This window comes from Lycorma delicatula, chromosome 3 (genome assembly GCF_047948215.1).
Source record: "Lycorma delicatula isolate Av1 chromosome 3, ASM4794821v1, whole genome shotgun sequence".
NCBI classification, from domain to species: Eukaryota; Metazoa; Arthropoda; class Insecta; order Hemiptera; family Fulgoridae; genus Lycorma; species Lycorma delicatula.
In genome coordinates this window covers 25,640,266-25,660,456 of record NC_134457.1, presented here as the reverse complement: position 1 = coordinate 25,660,456, position 20,191 = coordinate 25,640,266, and the positions used below count along the sequence as shown (strand labels likewise).

Here is a 20,191-nt window from a genome sequence, read left to right as displayed (position 1 = left end):
TAACAGATACAGTTATTCTTGTCAGATACAATAAAATAATCCTGAATTTTAACTTAATAAATGAGGCACTTTCGGCAAAGTATACTTAACAAAAAGGAAGAAAATTTTAAATGTAATTTACAGTGATATCTACATCAGGAAGGAAATAGATCTACAAAAAAAGGCATACTCTGATTTTTCCAAAATCTGCTGACCTATGTTAAAATTAAAACAGAACAATTCATAAAAAAAAGTAATTAACTCAATCTCACAGCATAAAATTTACTCATAGTTAACTGATAAAATTAATTATATTTTTTTTACCTAGAGCCATGTGTACGAAATGATTCAAACAATAATACGAATCTATTTTCATAATTTATAAAATAAAGCAATGCTTATTATAAAATATCTAAAGGATTCATTAATTTCATTTCATATATTAAATATTATACGCTTTGTAACATATTAAAAAGTTGAATGACAAATATGAGGCATAAAACATGAATGAGAATATAAACTTATAATTAACATAGATTTATAATTTAATCTGTTAATATAAATATACTTAAGTTAGATTATATCAGTGCCTCTAGTTACAGATTTAACCTATAGTTACAGATTTAAAGAGATTTTTTTTATTATGGTATTTATAAAATAAAAATGATTAAAATGAGTTTACAAATCCATTCAACAGAAATGAGTGATCGTCATTTTAAGCTAATAAAATGAAAAAAATTGCCAGTGAAATTACAATTTTTTTTTATTAAAAAAATTCTACACTAAAAATTGAAACAAACAACCATAAATAATAATCATAGAAAGACATAGTATGATATCTCATTTAAATAAAGTAATAATTTTTCCACTAATCTACAAAACTATATACATGAACTAAACAAGTACCTGCACCTCCTAGCAACTCATTTCAATAAATGAATTAAAATAAATACAAAATAATTTTAATAAATGAATTAATTACAAAAACTATTTTTAATAAAATATAAGTATATTACTAGTGGAGTACAATAAAATGCTAATTACCTATGACCAGTGTTTTCAATGTCTTAGTTATCCACTGTAGTATTTACTTGGTTGTATTTTAACATATTACAGCAAATATGTGGGTTGTGAATAATAAAAAAAATAACTAATACTTATAACAATGTATCCTTCACTCAATTACCATTTCGAGTCATTGATGTTCTGAAAGACAACATCAGAAAAACTTTATAACTACACCACTATAAAATAAAAGAATGATCTTTTTAAAGATTAAAATAATCTGTAATGGTTCAAATGGTCTAGGTGTAATTAAAAATATAAATAACCTTTGATAGAAAATATAATTGGCAAAAATAAATTATGCAGTTGTAGTCCCTTTATTTATGAAAGTTAAATATAGCAATCTAATTCTAATAACTCTGCTTCTTAATGTACTAAAAATAATTATTTGCTTAGTTACTTACCTAAAAGGAACATATAAACAGCTATAAATGCTGTTTATATGTTCTTGTAATAACACATTATTTAATTACCTCTCTTGCCTCAAAATCTGTTCTTTCAAACCTTCTGAACACTTTTCATTGCAAAGTTGCTTTAACTATTTTACTGTTACCATATTTGTATTCTAGTACAATATTATTTTAACATGAATCCAATTTTATAGCGGAGATATATATCATTTTAAAAGTATCAGTTTTCTTATTCTGTCAAATCTGCTCGGTAAATCGTTTTTTTATAATGCTCAACTTAACATTTTAGTCAAAAAAAAAAGATTTTTTATTTCTATACTTTGGTTTTGTACTGTATAGTGTGCAGTTATTTTACATCTAAACAAAAAAAAAAAAACACCAACTTGTTAAAATTAATTATAAAAACGAATAAATCTGGTTCATACTAATACAATCTACTATAAATAAAAATATAAAAAGGGGCAGATATTTTAAAATAAAAAAAACACGATATACTGGATGTTCTGAATTAAATAATATCTCAAGAGAAAAAACAAATATTAAATGAATGGATTAATTACCACATATTTCTCTTAACCAGGCAACCATTTTTTTAAAAGTAATATAAATGTTTCAAATATTGAAACATGCAGCGATATGAAACTGTGGCAGTGTTCTTTCTGTTTTAGCAAAGACTTATTCAATCCATTTAGAAGACAAATTGGATTACACAATATTAAAATATTATATGAATCTGCAATTAGAGAAGTTTAAACCATTAAAGACATCATTTAAATTAACAATAGAAGACAAATACTTCATGCTGATGCTTCCAAATACTTCAATGGAAGACAGTGAAACAGGATGTGGTTCTGCTTAATGATGAAACAGGCTTAAACTGTAAGCATAAGCCATTCTACACATATGCAATCTTTAGAAGAAAGTATGTCTGCTTTTAAGACTAGGATAATGTAAAAACATTACCATGTTTTTACATAACATGGAATAATATAAAATTTGATACAATTAAAATGCTGTAGTTAAATTTAATCTAAAATCATTAAACAATGAATGATCTTCCTGGCTGAATCAATAACAATGAGGCTATGCAATGCTAAAACTTAAATATATGATAGCCCAATTAATGTATAATCTCCAAGCACCAGTTAGATCATTACTTCAAAAAATATCTATTGCACATGTTATCACTTTAAAATTTGAGAACTAAAGAATTCCATGCATCTCTAGTTATGTATAGATATGAAAAAAATGCATTACAAGTGTTATGTGGTAAAAATGAAAAGTACTTACTATTTATTATATAACAAAATAGAAAAGCTAAATATTTTCCGCATTATGAGAAGTTAAATTATAATCTATAACCAATAATAAAGAAGCAGTGGTGGTACATATTTAATTTTAGAAACTAACATTTGAGATAATTTCAATTCTCTAAAAAAATCAGATGACTATGAATACAATGATATTTACAGATCAATAAACAAATAAGAAAAATACAAAATAATAGGGTTAATCTACTGAAAAAAAATTTTATATTTGTTTAATGTCACATAATAATAGCTCATTTAATGTAAAACCGAAATCAATACCATAATTTAAATAACAGATGGGTCAATGAAATAGGAAATTTTCTTTGAAATGTTGGCAAGACTGTCTTAGCAGTGCACAGCTATGAGAGACATTCAATAATTAGCGAGACAAACTGATGTAGAGAAAAAATGGATCATTCAATGACAATGAAACATTTTGAGAGTAAAGTTGACAACCTTGACAACACATTTCATCAGCTGTTCGATTTTAAACATAATCTTCTTTTTTGATTTCAGAATGTCAGCTCTGCTTAAGTATGCCGAAGTTTTCAGAAGGTGTGAAACCGGCATAAATTTACTCAAGAATTTTGAAACAGTATAGTGAAAAGTGTTTAAACAACAGTAACATGTATAAGTGGGTGGAACAGTTTAAATCAGGCAGAAGAAGTATGACTGATCTCCATCGCTACGGAAGATTGAAGTTTCAACTACCCTGCTTAATCGTGAAGACAGGCAAGTCAAAACTTCCTAAATTACTAGTTTGTGTAATATTTGTATTCGATCTGTGCATTCAATCATTCATGACATGCTGAATTATTGCAAAATGTGTTCAAGATGGGTTCCAAGACAGTTGACTCAAGCCCATAAAGACACCTGAATTCTCATTTGTTCTGAGCTCAAAGAACAGTTTGAAGCAAAAGATAATGTCTTTTTAGATTTTAACTTGTGATGAAATGTGGATACACAATTTCAACCCCGAATCCAAACAGCAAAGTTTTGGGTGAAACATCTAGATTTGCCCACCAAAAAAATTCAAAACTTGCTCATCAGCCAGTAAAATGATGTTGATGGTCTTCTGGGACTCGCAAGGCTCAATTTTTAGTGACTATTTAGAAGAACAATGTACCTTGAATAGTGAGTACTATTCAAACCTGCTCCAACACCTGCGATAGAGCACTCTCTCCAAAGGTGGTTCTCTTGCATGATAATGCACACTCACACATCGCTCAGAGAACAAAAGAAATGCTTGAGAAGCTGGGTTGGGAGGTAATGTCACAACCTCCTTACAGCTCAGAGCTCAATCCATTCAATTTTCATTTGTTCGGCCTGCTCAAAACTTTTTACATGGCTAGAAGTTCAATCACAACAAAACAGTCAAAAAAGCAGTTCATGAACAGTTCAAACAGCAAGGTATATATAATTTTGCTGGAGACTATGTTAAAAATTAGTGTACGTTTCATTGTCATTGAACAAATAGGTTTTTCTCTACATTAATTTGTCTTAATTAGTGAACATCCCTCTTATATAGTTTCCATGGAGCAGTAGACTGATGTGCAGCATGCATTTGCAGTAAAATCAATTACAAAAACGATATTCCCCTCAAGTCGCTTGTGGGGAGTTTTATCAATACTTTACTAATGCTTATTTTTTACTTTTCTTATATTTATCATTATGATCCTGTCCCATATGCAAAGACAATATCTGGGTTTAGAATTTATAGCACAAAATAAAAACCCAACTACTGGTAAGGCAAGACCAGTTCATACATTTGTGCTCTTTTGTTTATTGACAATTTGATGGGTCACATTGTTTTGAAAAAGATAATGAAACACACACATTGATGTCTTTATTGTTGTAGTAGAACAGTTCAGGAAATATCATTCATTTTGGCCATTCTACGATCAGTATTTTTTATTGCGAGAGTAATTAAATTCTATTAATTCACCACAGACGCTTTGAAGCTTGTACGCACGTGGGACTATGGAAATGGCATGCCACTTCCTCCAGATATAAGTGCTTGTAACAACTTACAGGATTCGTTTAATGCAGGCTCCGTCTTTATTGCACGCTAAAGTTTTAATGAATTTAAAATGAATAGTAATGAAAAGATCACAAGCAATAAGTTGAAATGTTTTAGATAGTTGTGAGAACTTCAATAAAAAGCTTCAAGAATGAATTTTCACAAGAGATGAGCATTTCAAGGATATGATTTTTAAGGTAGTTTGTAAGTGTCTTAACTTTTCTTAAAAATGATGAAACTAAATTAAAACAAGTTTTTTAGGTTTTTAATTTTCTTCCTTAAATTTAATCAATTCTTTGCCTGACTTTTATATTATATTTTCTTAATAAATACATATTAATACTTCATGATCAATATAATATATATATATATATATATAATATATTACTTATGATAATTTTATTTTTTATATTTAGATTATTCTTAATAAGAACATTAATACTAACAAATTAAAAAGTTTGTTTCATATTATTTCAATAAAACAAAAAAGGCACTGGTGTAATCATTGTTTGTTACATGATAAAAATTAAGAATGTAGACTCTAAGGAAACATCCTCCTGATGCAATATACAAAATAATAAAAAAATTATTTTCATGGAGATGAACACTTTCACTTAAAATGAATTGTTACATTATGTTTATATAATTTATATTTTATGTAATTATGATTTTATTACTCCAATAGTTTAATTATAACTAAGACATAACTTGGTTTGCAGTTTTTCCGAACAAAACAAAATTTCTTATAACTTTTTTTAATGGGTAAGAAGTTTCTTGAATTTCCTAAGAAATAATATGAGAATTTTCAATAACATAATTAAAAACTAATATGTTAATAAAAAATTGTATGAACATAACATGAAACAATTTAATCAGTATTTACATCAAGTGAGCAATACAAGTTGACTTCACTCATCTATAGTGAAGATATACTGTTACATTGTAAAATAATTTAAATTAAAATGTCTCAAAAAATTTTGGTGTTATAGTAAATTATACAATAAACATACATTACATTATTATGCCCTAAGCAAGATCGAATCGACAGAAAATGTAAAATGTAAATCAAGATAACCTTTAAAAGGAAAAATATGTAATATAGAATAATTAAAGAATTAAAATCTAAAACACGAGTGTAGATATGTAGCTACTGATAAACAAATTTTCTTTCTATATAAAAAAAACTTAAATTATCCACAACTCTAATAGTTTTACCATTAAAATTAATATTATACATATTGACTAACTTAACCACAATTTTTTAAAAATAAAATGCAAATCAGAATGTAAGATTATAAATAAACAAGTAGTACAAAATTTTTTTAAACGACATCAACTGACTGCTATGGTCTTTATTGCAAAATTAGTGAATAGTAAGCGATTTAACCTATAAACAAACTAAACTTCTGAATAAAGTTGCATAATTAATAATAAAAGGAATTGAAAGTTACTAACAAACATAATATACAATTTAAAATAATAGAAAACTATTGTCTATTAAAGAAAATTATTAATTTTGATTTCAAATCTACACATCTCTTTTTCTCATGTCCACATACATTCAAATAATTAATGTTAATTATTGTAAATAAAACCCCTATAAAATTCAACTTAAAATACCTCCTTTCACTTAACTCATTAATATTTACTCACTATCTCTATTAAAAAAAAAAACTAAAACTATCCTTTAAAATGATTAATAGTAATAATGTTAGTTAACCCTTCAAAGACTTTAAGATCAGGGACGATAAAGATTTTTTAACAAATATTATGAGTTCAACTGAAATCTGAGTCTTTTTGATAATGAAAATAAAAATTTTCTGCAAAACTGAACTATTAGCTCCTCCATCCCCTGTAATATGTAACTCCATATCTATAGACTGGTAAAGTAAATATCTAGATTTTATATTTCTACTGTAATTTATAGTAGAGTTGTTTATCTTTTCACTGCAATTTTTCTTGCCATTTTATGGAATTTTTTTCTACTATATGTTATTTCATACTTATTATCCAGGAAAATAGGGTTCAATGAAAAGTACCAAAATAAAAGTAAATCAAAATCAAAATTAGAAAATGTTCCAAACAATTAACGACTAAATAATACAAATCAACTGTACAACAAATTAAGGAAGAGGAGAGGAAAATTTGGAAGAATAATGGTAAATAAAAGAAGTTTAGCAGCTGGTTATCCACTAGGACAGTCAACAAAAAAAAAGTGATGATGAATAACGGAGATGAAGACAGCACATTAGGCATCAAAAAAATAACTAAGAATAATTTTTAATTTAAATAAACTTTGCAAGTAAAAATTTATTTGTAACTAAGCAACAAACAAATGAAACATGTTATGACATGGTTAGGCATTATGTTTTAAATTGTACTTTTTTCAAATTACCCTTTTAGAGGGTACGATAAATAAATTCTGGTTATGCTTCCTTTGTGTCAACACTTCTTTTATCCTTCAAGAGAGTCATTCCTTCTCTTCTTATGTCCACTTCCTTTCATTGGTTGATTTTTTCTTTTCCTGAAAACCTGCTTTCTGAATTACCTGTTTAAAAAAATGTATTGTAAAATTATTGTGTCTATAGCAATTCTAATATTTTTCATGTCTTTTTATATTTCCTGAAACCATGTGGGCTTGGATTTGTAACTTCTTAGAAAGTCAAAGATTTGTTAATCTGTTCAGCAATACTATGTTTATGCTCATATAATTGTAATCTTCATTTCCTCATAATATCTTTCAGTTTTTCAACTTTCAAATATAATTCTCTATTAAATTGTAAACTGAATTCCAATTCACTGTTACTTTTAGGTATTAGTATTTTCCTCAGAATTCTACTTTCGATTTTTAGAATTTTTCAAGAACTCTAATTCCAATTAGTTTAAGTGTTACTGTGCGCATCGGGTCTAACCACTGTTTGATAATGTAATAATATTTTTTATAACTGGTGTGTATTAATCTTGTACCCAAATACATTTTTATACTGTGTAGAAATAATATCCAAAAAGATAAATTATAATAAATAAAAAATAAACTTTTTAAAAATCCCACTAATTGCATGTAGTTAACAATGTATAACAGGTATTACAGTTACTATGTATAATAACAAGCTTGCATGGCTGTAGATTATTGTACTAAAATACTGAAAGTGGTATTTACGACCACTACTAAATAAGCCAACATCTCCCTCAAGCACACTGACAAGGACAGTAAATTAGGGGGTGTGTAAAAGGACCTGGCAGTAGGTTTAATATGCCTTTGAGCATAGGGACCTCATTCATTGTATATGAGATTAAAATGAAGGTTGGTCAGTAGATAGGAAAAGGCTAGGACATTTCTTGCAGACAATGTGCAATCTTGGATGTACCACCACCACCAACATGAAAAGTGAACAATTGAGTACAAAGAAAAAAGGGAAAAATGATAAGTGGATAGGGATAGCAGATGTTATGTCTTAGAGGAACAGGTAAATTGTATGAAATAAAAAAGAAGTTTGGGCTTCAGTGACACTAAATGGAACAGAAAAGGTAGAAAGGATCTTACGGAAGACTTTGTAGGGTAAAAGGCAAAAAATGGAATTGGCTTTATTGTAGGTAAGGAGATAAAGGATTCCATAGAAAGGGTAAAGGCAATAGATGAAAGAATCATAAGATAAGGCTAAGGATTGAAGGTAAGACCCGGGATATCACACAAGTGTATGTACCACAAGTGCGAGGAGAGTGGGAAGAGAGGAGAGATGTTATATAATGACGAATGAGACAGAGGATGGTTTAAGAAGAACGAAAGGAGGCAAAGAACCATGAATTGATGAGGTAAGCACCAAGATTGTGAAGGCAGCAGGAGTTTGTGGTTTACAGTGGCTGTACAGACTGTTCAGAAGAGTACAGAAAGTGAAGGCGATTCCAAAAGATTGGTAAAAGGGAATAATAATCCCCATATTTACAAAAGGGTACAAGATGTTGTGAGGTAATTACAGAAGTATTACACTACTTTCACACATGGCAAAGCTATCTGAAAGAATATTGGAACAGCCTATCAGAAGGAAGACTGAGGGGGCTAAAAGAGGAAGAGATGGGATTCAAATGTGGTTGATCCACTACAGATACAATATTTCCACCAAAACACAAGTGTGTGGGATTATAAGAAATTGGTAATGGCGTTCCTGGATGTAGTAAAGGCATAAGATAGCGTCGATAGGGAAGTTGTGTGGCAGGTGCCAGAAGAAAGAGATGCAAATAAAGCAGACATCCAGGTGGTTAAAGTTACATACAAGGGGAGCAAGAGTTGCATCAGGAAAAGGCTGGGAAGATCAGATTGGTTTGAGATAAAGAATGGATTTGGGCAAGGAAGCATGATATCCTCAATTTTGTTTATAACTATGGATCGAATCTTCAAGAAAGTTAAAAAGGAAATAGCAAAAGGGATGAGTAACTTGTTATTTGGAGACAACCTGGTTATATGAGGGCGAGTCTGAAAGGGATGTAGTGTGCAATAAAGGTGTGGAGTGAAAAGATTTAGAAATGTGGTATGCAATTTAGTGTTGAGGTAAAGTGAATGTACAAGGCAGTAAAAAGGGAAATTCATTAGACATAATTATGAATGGTAGAAAAACAGAAAGGGTAAAAGAGTTCACTTATCTGGGAACCATTTTTTCTGGCAATGGGAGAACAATTAAAGAAATAAATACAATAATACAGAATGCAAGTGGGTTTGAGTTGTTAAGAAGTCTGGTCTGAAACAAGGACGTGGTACCTTTGCAACATAAGAGAGTTGTGTATAAAGCATACTTATGCCAATTCTTACCAACGCAGTAGAAATCTGGACAGGTGGCAGAAATATGAATATTCTAGAGAAGTATGTAGGAGCAGACAACAAGGGATAGGATAAGGAATGGTATGATTAGAGAGGAACTGAAGTTGGGAAGCCTCATGTGTAAGATCATGTGGTTTGGATATAATGAAAGAATGGAAGAGGAAATATTACCAAACAGGATGATGCATGCAGAGGAAACAGGAAGAAGACAAAAAATGAAATGGAGAAATATGGTGATGGAGGAAGTGCACAAAAGAGGGGATATAGTGAGTGATAGATGGTTCATGGATCAAAGCACATGGAGAAATTCTGTAAGGCCCAACCCAAGGAAACATGAACTAAAGCGAACTGAAAGTCATGAAAAATGAAAATGGTAAACACTGCTACCAACTGCAATGCCAAGGTGTTGATCCCAAATGGTAGGCCTGTAATTATATACTGCACTGGCTAGCAAATATCTCTTTAGTGTTTGTCTCAAAACTGGAAAGAGTTGAACAAATAATACTTTTTGCTATGAATTCAGATATGTATTTTAAAAATTTCTTTATCTAAAACAAAAGTGAGTGATATCCACTTAAAATTAACAATATTATGTATTTAAAGTATAGATAGCTCAGAGCACTATCAATCTAAAAAGAAGGTAGGATTTTCCGTAGCTTGCCTGAAATATTAAGAGAATAATCTGTTAATTTTTGGTCTTTTTCACTTTTTCATTCTGGAATCTCCTAATGAAACCTCTCAACATGTTCATCACCTATCATCGCTCCTAAATTTGGCACTAAAAAATTTATCTGTGCAAGATGTCAATTTTCAAAATATTACTTCCCATATTCTTGTGATATTTAAAAAATAATCCATTACTTCTTTTTAATTACCTGAATTGTAATACCTAAGAAGTTCTGATAAAACATTTAAGACTCTCTCATGACGCATTTCTAATTTCATTTAATATACTTTCCAAGTTCTCATCTTTAAACAGATGGATCTCTTATTAAAAACTGCATCAACAAACAGAATTCTGATTCATACGGCTTATTGTTAAGCAACAGTCTAGACCAAACTGTAATTTCCAAAACAATAAATTTTAAAAGAAAATAATCTTCCAGTATATTTTATAAATTTATTTTTATTATAATCTTTAAAAAGGCACAACTTTAAAATTAATAAAGGTGGCTAAACAAATCTGATAAAAAAGAAAGAAAAAACAAATACATGCTCTATGACAAAATTATTGGATTATCATAAACTTTGTACTAACATACAGTGCACTCATTTTATCTTAACTGCTGCTTACCTATCACAATGCTGCAGCATACTATATCTATCCTGAATAAATCGTATTAGTCCTTGTTCAGTTCTGGGAAATCTTATAATATTTATGTTGAACTTAAAAGTTTATAATCTCAAATAGCACTTTTAAAGTCTATAAAAATTAATGAAATTGTTTTTTTTTTTAATCACTTACTGCACAAATCCATTACTTTAATATCTGACAGTTTCACTTGGTGAAGCAGCATATTCTCTTTAGGTTTCTTCTTAATCTATATCATTACCCTACTGTTATCAAACAAATCATTTTCGGAATGTTATTTTTCTTAATTTTTATATGTTACATAGTTTATTTCAAAACCACCACATAACAAAGCCAAAAAAAAAATATTATGCAGCTCTTTCAAAGCATTTCTTTAGCTTCGGTGTCAAATCATTTATAATAACTGTCATACATAAATAACACGGTCAATATTAAAAAAAAAAAATTAATATTAGCAACAAAAGACATATTTATTTCATTTTTAATTAAGAAAATGAATAACACTGCAAAATTCCTACATACTAATAATGTGAAACAATACATATATAAATCATACATACATATGAGATTTTGGCATTTTATAACTACGTATAAAAAAAATACAAATAACATAAGGATTTAAAAAAATAAATATTTTTAAAATGAAGGTCAGTCAAATATATATCTAACTTTTTACCATTTTTTATACTATGAATACTTCTTTAAATATAGTGTTATTTATCTAAATATGATCCATTAACTTTTAAACCTTTATGTTACTAAATAGGTTGTTTTTTTATCCCTTTTTTGTAGAAAGTAGTGAAGCATGGTTAAAGCCAGTTATGCACAACCTTTTCATTGCTTTCATTATTACTGCCCAAAATCTTGCTACTTCAGCAGTAAAAGTTACATGGTGCCTAAAAAAGTCAGATTTGGAAGAAGGATATATGACTATAGTCAAATATGTTTGAATCAATTTTTGTTTAGTCACTACAGTAAGGTACGGTCAACGTTGTCATGCAGGAGCAACATGCTGCCAATCAAGATTTTACATCTTGGATAAGTTGCCTTGATGTTTGCTAATTAATGTAGTATTTATTTTCCTGTTTTGTGTATAAAGTAAACATAAATAACTTCTTTCACTGTCACGAAACCTTATCCATAATAATGTCCAACAGACTCTGCTTCCTCTTTTGCTTGCTACTGCTCTGGACAACTTCTATGAATAGTGATGGCCCAGGTGTCATAAATTTCATCACATGTAAGAATGGAATTAAAAAATGAGCCCAATCTACTAATCCAACAATCTTTGGCTAATTTGAATGCAAGCATTAGCTTTTTATATTTCTTTTGCAAAATGACATTAGCTATCATTTACTTGCACAAAGTTTTTCCTATTACAAAACTAATTCTAAGATGTGCTTAGAAGTAAGGGGCTTTAGACATGCTTACTAATACCCAAATCAACATTAACTGTGTGAATGTTTATGGAGAAGTAGTAACAAACGCTCAGATAATATTTAACTGACCGTCACAAGTGCATAAGACATATGTATGCATGAATAAAAAAAAAAAAATAAAATAAAATCATTCTTATGTTGATAGAATTTATTTTACAAATTTATAAATGTTAATGTCATCATTATAATTACTACCACTATGATAAAAATGTAACAAGAGAGGCACTTTCCACATTAATATTATTATTTACAAAATAACACGCAAAAGCCTTAAAATATAATTCTACAATACATTACCAAAGATAAAAAATTACATATACACACTCATACGTACATATGTATATATAATACACACAAAGTATTATTATATATTAATTCAATAAATAATATTTTAGCATTTTTTTTTTATCAGTTTCAATAACAAAATTCTTATAATGCACAATGATTACACTCCAGATACATTGAATGAGGCACAAATAATTCTATTCAATGGTGTTTTAATCAGAGTCTGTGTGTTTAAATGGAAGAGTCAGACAACACTCAATAATAATAAAAAACATATTTTTATCACAAATGATCGTTTAATTTTTGAAACTTGAAGTTTTTTTTTAAATTTATCAAGGTAAAAAATTCTCTTAATCTTACTCCATTCTTTGAAAACTAAATGGGCTCTTCTCTAAGAAATACATAAAAAAAAAACTTATTACTTAACAACCTTTATGTAAGACATGATATTGTTATCCTTGAGAATGAGTGTAGTGTTCATTCTCAAATTGACATTTAGATCACCATTTTCCATTGCAATACAGATCCTACAATCAAAGTAGGGAAAAAATAAAAATCACTTAAAATAAAAAAAAATAAATCACTTTTATTAATTGATAATTACAATATGCAGCCTAATATCGATTCAAAATATCTCTAATGCAAATATCATGGCAGTTAATAATTATTTTTACGATATTCTATCGAATGCTACTTTAGGCAAACATGGAGAGATCCTCTTCTCAGTTTCTTAGGTCTTAATTTGAATATAAAGACGTTGAAACGACATGGCATATGATATAGTTACAAAGGAAACAATAAATGCTGAAATGCAATCATCTAACAAAATTAATGATAAAATGGGGTAGAAGGTTCTTTCTTTTTCCTGTTTAGCCTCTGGTAATTACCGTTCAGAAAATACTTCAGAGGATGAATGAGCATGATATGTATGAGTGTAAATGAAGTGTAGTCTTGTACAGTCTCAGTTCGACCACTCCTGAGATGTGTGGTTAATTGAAACCCAACCACCAAAGAATCCACCAAGTATCCACGATCGAGTATTTAAATCTATATAAAAGTAACTGCCTTTACCAGGACTTGAATGCTGGAACTATCGACTTCCAAATCAGATGATTTGGGAAGACGCGTTCACCACTAGACCAATCCGGTGAATTGGGGTAGAAGGTTAGATTAATATTAGATACCATTGCAGAAGTAGAGCTAATAGATATCTCTTTAATGCTCTTCAGCTAGGATTTGTAAAATGAGAAACCTCACTAAATATCAAACTGGCTCTACAACATTCATTCATGTCCAAAACATACTAATAGCTGCAAGTCATGAATTCTACAAGAAAATGATAAAGTTCTCCCTATGGTTTTGAAGGATATTCCAGAAAATGCAAATAAAGCAATTACCTCCGTATAAAAAGAAATGATAGATGTAATGCTAGATAATTTTAGGAGACAATCAAATGAACACAACTCTATTGGTATAGTAACTTGCAAAGTATGGAACCATAAAAATGATACAATTTGAAGCTAGAGATTGAAGGAAAGGAGTCAATAAATCAACTACAGATAAGATGGGGAAAAAGGAATTAAGAAGAGGAAAAAACATAATTCATTAATAGGAAAAGGAGTATTTTGAAGACCAGGTAGAAACTTAATAATAAACAAACAATTAAAAATTACAATATACATGATGAAAGTAAAGATCATTAAAATGTCTTAAAAATAACATGAAAAAAAATATTCTAGTAGCTTGGTGGTCACGTACAAAAACAATCAAGCTATCACGGAAATTGAATCATTAACAATGTACTGGCTCAAAATTATGGTTAAAAAAATAAATGTATACTTACTATTACAGTTAAAACTTAAAAGGGCAGAAACTGTTAATATTTATGTAAAATGAACACTGGGTCTCAAGATAACACTGTAACAATGAGTTAAGTGTAGGTATTTTTAAATGAAATCTGTATTTAATACTACAAAATTAAAATATATGGGATGATACATCCCATTTAATAATGATATATCATTATTAAAAAAGACTCAGTAATTAACGCTTATCAAAAATAGAATTAACAGAAACAAGGCATGAAGCAGTGATATAAGATGTAAGATACTAATCATTTAGCAACTGTAGGAGCAGAATATTTATAAGATTTTTTAACTATTTGATAAACCATATGATAAACATGATCTAATAAAAAACCCAATTTCAGACTGTGAGTACAACACATAAAACTTAACACTATTAAATAATGTTACTGAAAATTAAAAATTTTGATAACGAATGACTGAGATATAATCACTGCAATAAAATCCAAAAAATAAAACAATCACAAAATAATATTAAAAAAAAACTACAATCACAAAATAATATTAAAAAAAACTACAATCACAAAAGAATATTAAAAAAAAAAAATTAAAGCTAACAAATTTTTGCAACTTTTCTTACTGTAATTTAACAACTCAGGTGTTGATGCAATTTTATACTAACCAGGAACTTGAAATTATGGCATATAGTGATGATAAGATCATTAGAACAGTTAATATTTAAATACAACAGTAAATATTAAAATGTTTTATGTTGAAATATCGTATGTACAAATAACAATTTTTATTTTATATGTGATGTTTTTGTGCTTTTTAGTTAACTTTGCTGTGTTTATGTTTTTAATATATACCAATTTAACATAAAATTATTTTCTAAGTAAAACAACTTTACAAAATATTGACCATTTCTATAAGCAAACATGGAAAAGTTAAAATAAAACTGTAATATTAAGCAATCAGAAAGCCAATGGTAGAAGAAATAAATAGAATTTAGATTCTGGATTTTGTGTTTCATATAAGGAAGATGGTTTTTAAAAAGGAGACGAGGAAAAAATAACAAGTAAAAATAGCTTTATTTTAAATAATCATACTTCAGTAATGAGATACAAAAGATGTATTTTTTTTTTTTTTTAAAAAGTCATCCAAGAGAGTGGAGACAAAGCTCAGGTCTTAGCAGCACTTGATAAGCTACAAATTATTTATATCTATAATTTTAAACAAAATGTAAGTGAATAAATACTGTATTGCAAAAGATAACTTCTTAAATTACTTCTTGATTAACACAAATACTATGTGAATTACATAATTTATTTCTATAATTTATGGTAATGCTAGCTGTTATTTTAATAAAATGCAAAAAATGAATATAAGTGCATTCTTTATTTCATTATTTTTTAGTTATAAATGATCTAATTTAATTACTTTTTTATAATTTTTCAGATTTATCAAATATCTTTATTCACATTGGATGAATTAAGTTATTCATTAATCTAACTTTACATTAATTCGTTATTATTTTCATTGATAAGAAGAATAGCATTTAAAAAATATCATCAAGTACACAAAAATAATTTTTTATCTATATCTTTATGCCAACTACATGGGAAGGGGGTTTTGCTAGATAATACCCATCCTAATACCAGTTTATAAGAGATTATTCGCACATGACATTTATAATGGATATACATCCATCTATTAATTTATCAAGCTTAGTTTAACTTAATTATAATATTCAATGGGATTAAGTGTTTTAACATGAATAAGGTTCCTGAAAAAGTTTCTCCATATTTATATACAATAAAAAAATATATATTTCAAAAAATGATACAGTGATGTGTAACAAAAATATGATGTATAACAAATTCAAAATTGACAAATGCAAACAAATTTTCACAAGATAAGAATGAAATCGACTGACAATAAATAATACCAGGATAAAAGATAAAATTATTTTTAAACTATAAACAGCAAGTCACACAACATCAGCAAGCATCATGTTAACATATAACACATGACCGTTATAGTATTGTCACAGTTTGTGACTACCTAAGTACATGTGTTAAGTTACTAATTTAATTATTAATTACTTTTTATCTGCCAATAAGTTTTATTAAATTAAAACTAATTTTAATTTGAAAGCTGCATTAACAATAAAAGTTATGATTTTTACATTTTTATAAGGATTTAAACCTACCTTGATTTTTAAATTAAGTTTATACAGAATCAAATATTTAAACTAATTTAAAATCAGTACTTGAATGTCAGCATACAATTATATTAAAAAAACAAACACACATTCATGCACAAAAAATATAGTCACCTTAAAATATTCTGATAACAAAAACACTGACATTCATCAGTTAATAGTTTAACACGAATACAACCTATAAAAGTTAAGACTACTTTACTGATTCTTACGGCAAAATTTTACAAATACAATTTTATTATAGTATTATCATAGCTACAGTTTTATAAAAATTAATATGAGACAAGAAATGGCATATTTTTAAGAGGAGGATAAGATAAATAACCTGCTTATTTATATTTTCTAAATAAATAAAATCTAGGGCAATGTAAAAATAATTATAATTGTAATAATATCTTATCCATATAATCATATATTAGTTCAGTTATTATGTTATATGAATCTTCTTTTCATTACCATAGGCTATAAATATATTAATATATTTCTTTCTCTTTTTTTTATGTTAAGTGTAATTATTTTTAAGTATCCAGAAACAATCAGTGTTTATTCTCTCCATTATCTGCAGCTGTCATAGCCGAACCATAAAATTTAGGCTGAAACAAATAAAAATTATGTCAATATACATCCAAAATACGTGAAGCAGTACAAAAAATGTTAGTGCAGTTATTGTCTCAATGTATAAAAATAACCAAGAGGTTAAAAAGAAAAGAACTTGTAAATTTGATTTCACTTTGCGAGATGGCAATACTAAAATTAATTTTTTTAAAAACTGAAAATTTATTAATAAACTGAAGAAAAAACATCATTATTAAAAAAACATGAAAAAGAAAACATCTTAAAAAATTACAGGAAGTCAACAACAGACCTACAACTTCACAATACGCAAAGCTAAATAAACTATGATGAACTCTTAAGTTTGTAGAATGTTAAGTAACATTAGTGTTACCATCATATCTGGAAGAATTCAGTATAACAAAAAACCTACACACATCAATGTTTAGACCTATTGTATGATGTGTGATTGGAAAATTTTATGACTAGGCTTGTAATTTCAAAATGGCAGGACTTACAGGCTATTGTGATGGATCTCCTTCAAAGAAGTTTCCTTCTGACTGAACACAGAGACTCCAACAGTGATTCCACTTGTGGAAAATTCCTAGAAATCTTCTTTAAAAGTATTAATGCTATCCACGTTTGCCTGGATGTTTTCAATCAAGTCAAATCTATTCCCTTTGAGTGAAAATTTCTACTTAGAAAACAGGTAGCAGTTGGCAGGGGTTAAATCAGGGGTATACACTATTTGCATATTCAAATCTTCAGTTAAAATTAACTAACTGCACAGACTTAAATTCAGTTCATTAACTACCTGCCAATTGTCTAGAGTCAGGGTGCACTAAATCACAAACTTTCACAATTTTGTTGCTGATTTTTGAAGTGGAAGGCCAGCTGGGCCAGGGTGTCATCTTTGGCCAATTCGTCTTTAAATCTGTTGTACCAGATAAAAACATTTGATGTGCTCACACATTTATCTCCAAAACCTGTTTTTAGGGTATCATTACATTCAGTCTCCGAGGCTGATTTCCCAGCTTTTAAAAAAGATTTTACACAAACTTATGTTTTTCATTAATTTTGCAAAATCAATAACTTCTGAAAACTGAAAACATGTCTTCACTCACTTGGATGCCACTACCTACTATCTACTGAACAAATATTTTGCAATGATCTTTTCAGGATGTTTTAATGACAAAACAAGCTTTCCCTTCCATACCCATGAGCAAACCCGCTCCTATTATGGCAGTGGTGACACCTGTCTTAAAATTTTCCAATTACACCTCGTGTATAAAATAAAATACAAAAAATAAAAAAAGAATTTGTTCAGTAAATTATTAAATAACATTAGAATGGGATAAATAAAGCACATTTAATACAAAACAAGCTCCACAGAGTACACAGTAATCAACCTAAAAACACTGTAAATCTGATGCGGATCAAAGAGGCCAGGTTTCGCCGTGGCATTGTTACAAGCAGAGCACAGTGCGAGTACTGGTTTACAGAAACAAAATGAGTAGAGAAGTGATTCTATATATGTGAGTCAACTGTAGAAATTATCTAAGTGATAAAAGCATACATAAGTGATGGGAACAGTTTTTTGAATTTGGAAACGAACTTACTTCCAAAATTGGAATTTGGTTTTGAAAGCAAACTTGCCCGGTGAGCTAACACAAGTGCCACAAACATAAACTATTCTTTCCAATGAAGTCAAAAACATTCACTTTGTGGTGCAAGATGTTAATACTCTTAAAACCACTGTCCATGATATTGCTTGCGAGCAGCTGAAACTTTACGGTTATAAACTGTAGGTACTCCACAAAATTAAACCTGATGATAAGTCCCAAACAATTTAATTTGTAACGTTTATGTTACACTTCATTACTGATCATGAAAATTACTTCATGGGGATTTTATTTTCTGAAGAAGCAACATTTCAGTTCATGAAGTCTTGAACCACCATAATTCTCCAGAATGGAACTCAGAAAATCTACATGAATTGGTGCAATTCATCCACAACTGTCCGAAAGTGAATGTCTGGTATAGTATCATACATAATAAAATTTTTGAGCCATTTTTTTTTTCAATGAGCAGACTATTATGGGCTTAGCGTACTCAGCAGCCCCTCCACATCAAGCAGAAGTAGTATGGATTGTGCTCAAAGACAGGCTCGCAAAAGGATAAACACAGTTGCACCCATTATTTGGCTACTGTGAAATCGTAATTTTGCAATGATGGATTTCTTCTTCTGAGGCTATGTAAAAGACATCATATACCAAGAAAAAATTCGACCACTTGACCACCTGCATTATAAAATAACAGCAGCTATGAAAATTATTCCTCCTGACGTGCTCGTCAAGAGTGTGGATAATCAATTTGACATCTGCAGGGCTGTAAACAGTGCTCATATTGAGTTACATATATGAAGAGGTAAAAAAAACATTAGACTTTGCACTTTCTTGTAATGACACACACACACACACACACACACACACACACACACACACACACACACACACACACACACACACACATACATCTGTAATTCTAAACCTTATGTAATTAAGTAAATTTAATTTAAAACTGTGTTGTTCTTTCATGGACATTAAGTAATAAAAAATACTGTTCTGGTAATACGTATGATAAATAACACCTTTACCACAACTAAACCATATGTGAGAACTATCTGTTCTCACAGCAGACTTATGTTGAACATCATAAAACACTAAAATAATCCCTTATTTTAGTACTTTTAATACATTATGTTATAATATTATTTATTCTTTTTTTATTACCAAAATAATTACAGAAAGTCTGATCAAAAAATGTATGATATACTAAAGACTCAGCTGACACCAGAATTGTCCAAATTTATTTATTTGTTTTCATTTTTGTAATATTCTGTTAATTGTTAGTACTGATTTTGTAACTCATATACAGCTTCAAAACTAATATTTCATTATAAAATTTTGTTTACAAA

General features: G+C 28.7%; 1 protein-coding gene across 8 annotated transcripts in view; it reads right to left on the bottom strand.

Annotated features, from left to right (window-relative positions):
- Nucleotides 1-1,337: 1,337 nt before the first annotated feature.
- Nucleotides 1,338-20,191, bottom strand: part of rush (pleckstrin homology and FYVE domain containing family member rush hour) — a 67,653-nt gene continuing 48,799 nt past the window's right edge. For 5 of the 8 annotated variants that reach the window (XR_012755635.1, XR_012755634.1, XR_012755636.1 and 2 more), the window contains one exon: nt 16,244-17,255. Coding sequence is in view for 1 of the 8 variants with exons in the window: in XM_075359566.1 (XP_075215681.1) it covers nt 17,199-17,255 (57 nt within the window). In the remaining 7 variants the exon portion in view is untranslated. Of the gene's footprint in view, nt 1,812-7,151; nt 7,333-10,705; nt 13,161-16,243; nt 17,256-20,191 lie in introns of those variants that run through there. The other 3 variants (XR_012755637.1, XR_012755638.1, XR_012755639.1) reach the window with 3 other exon arrangements.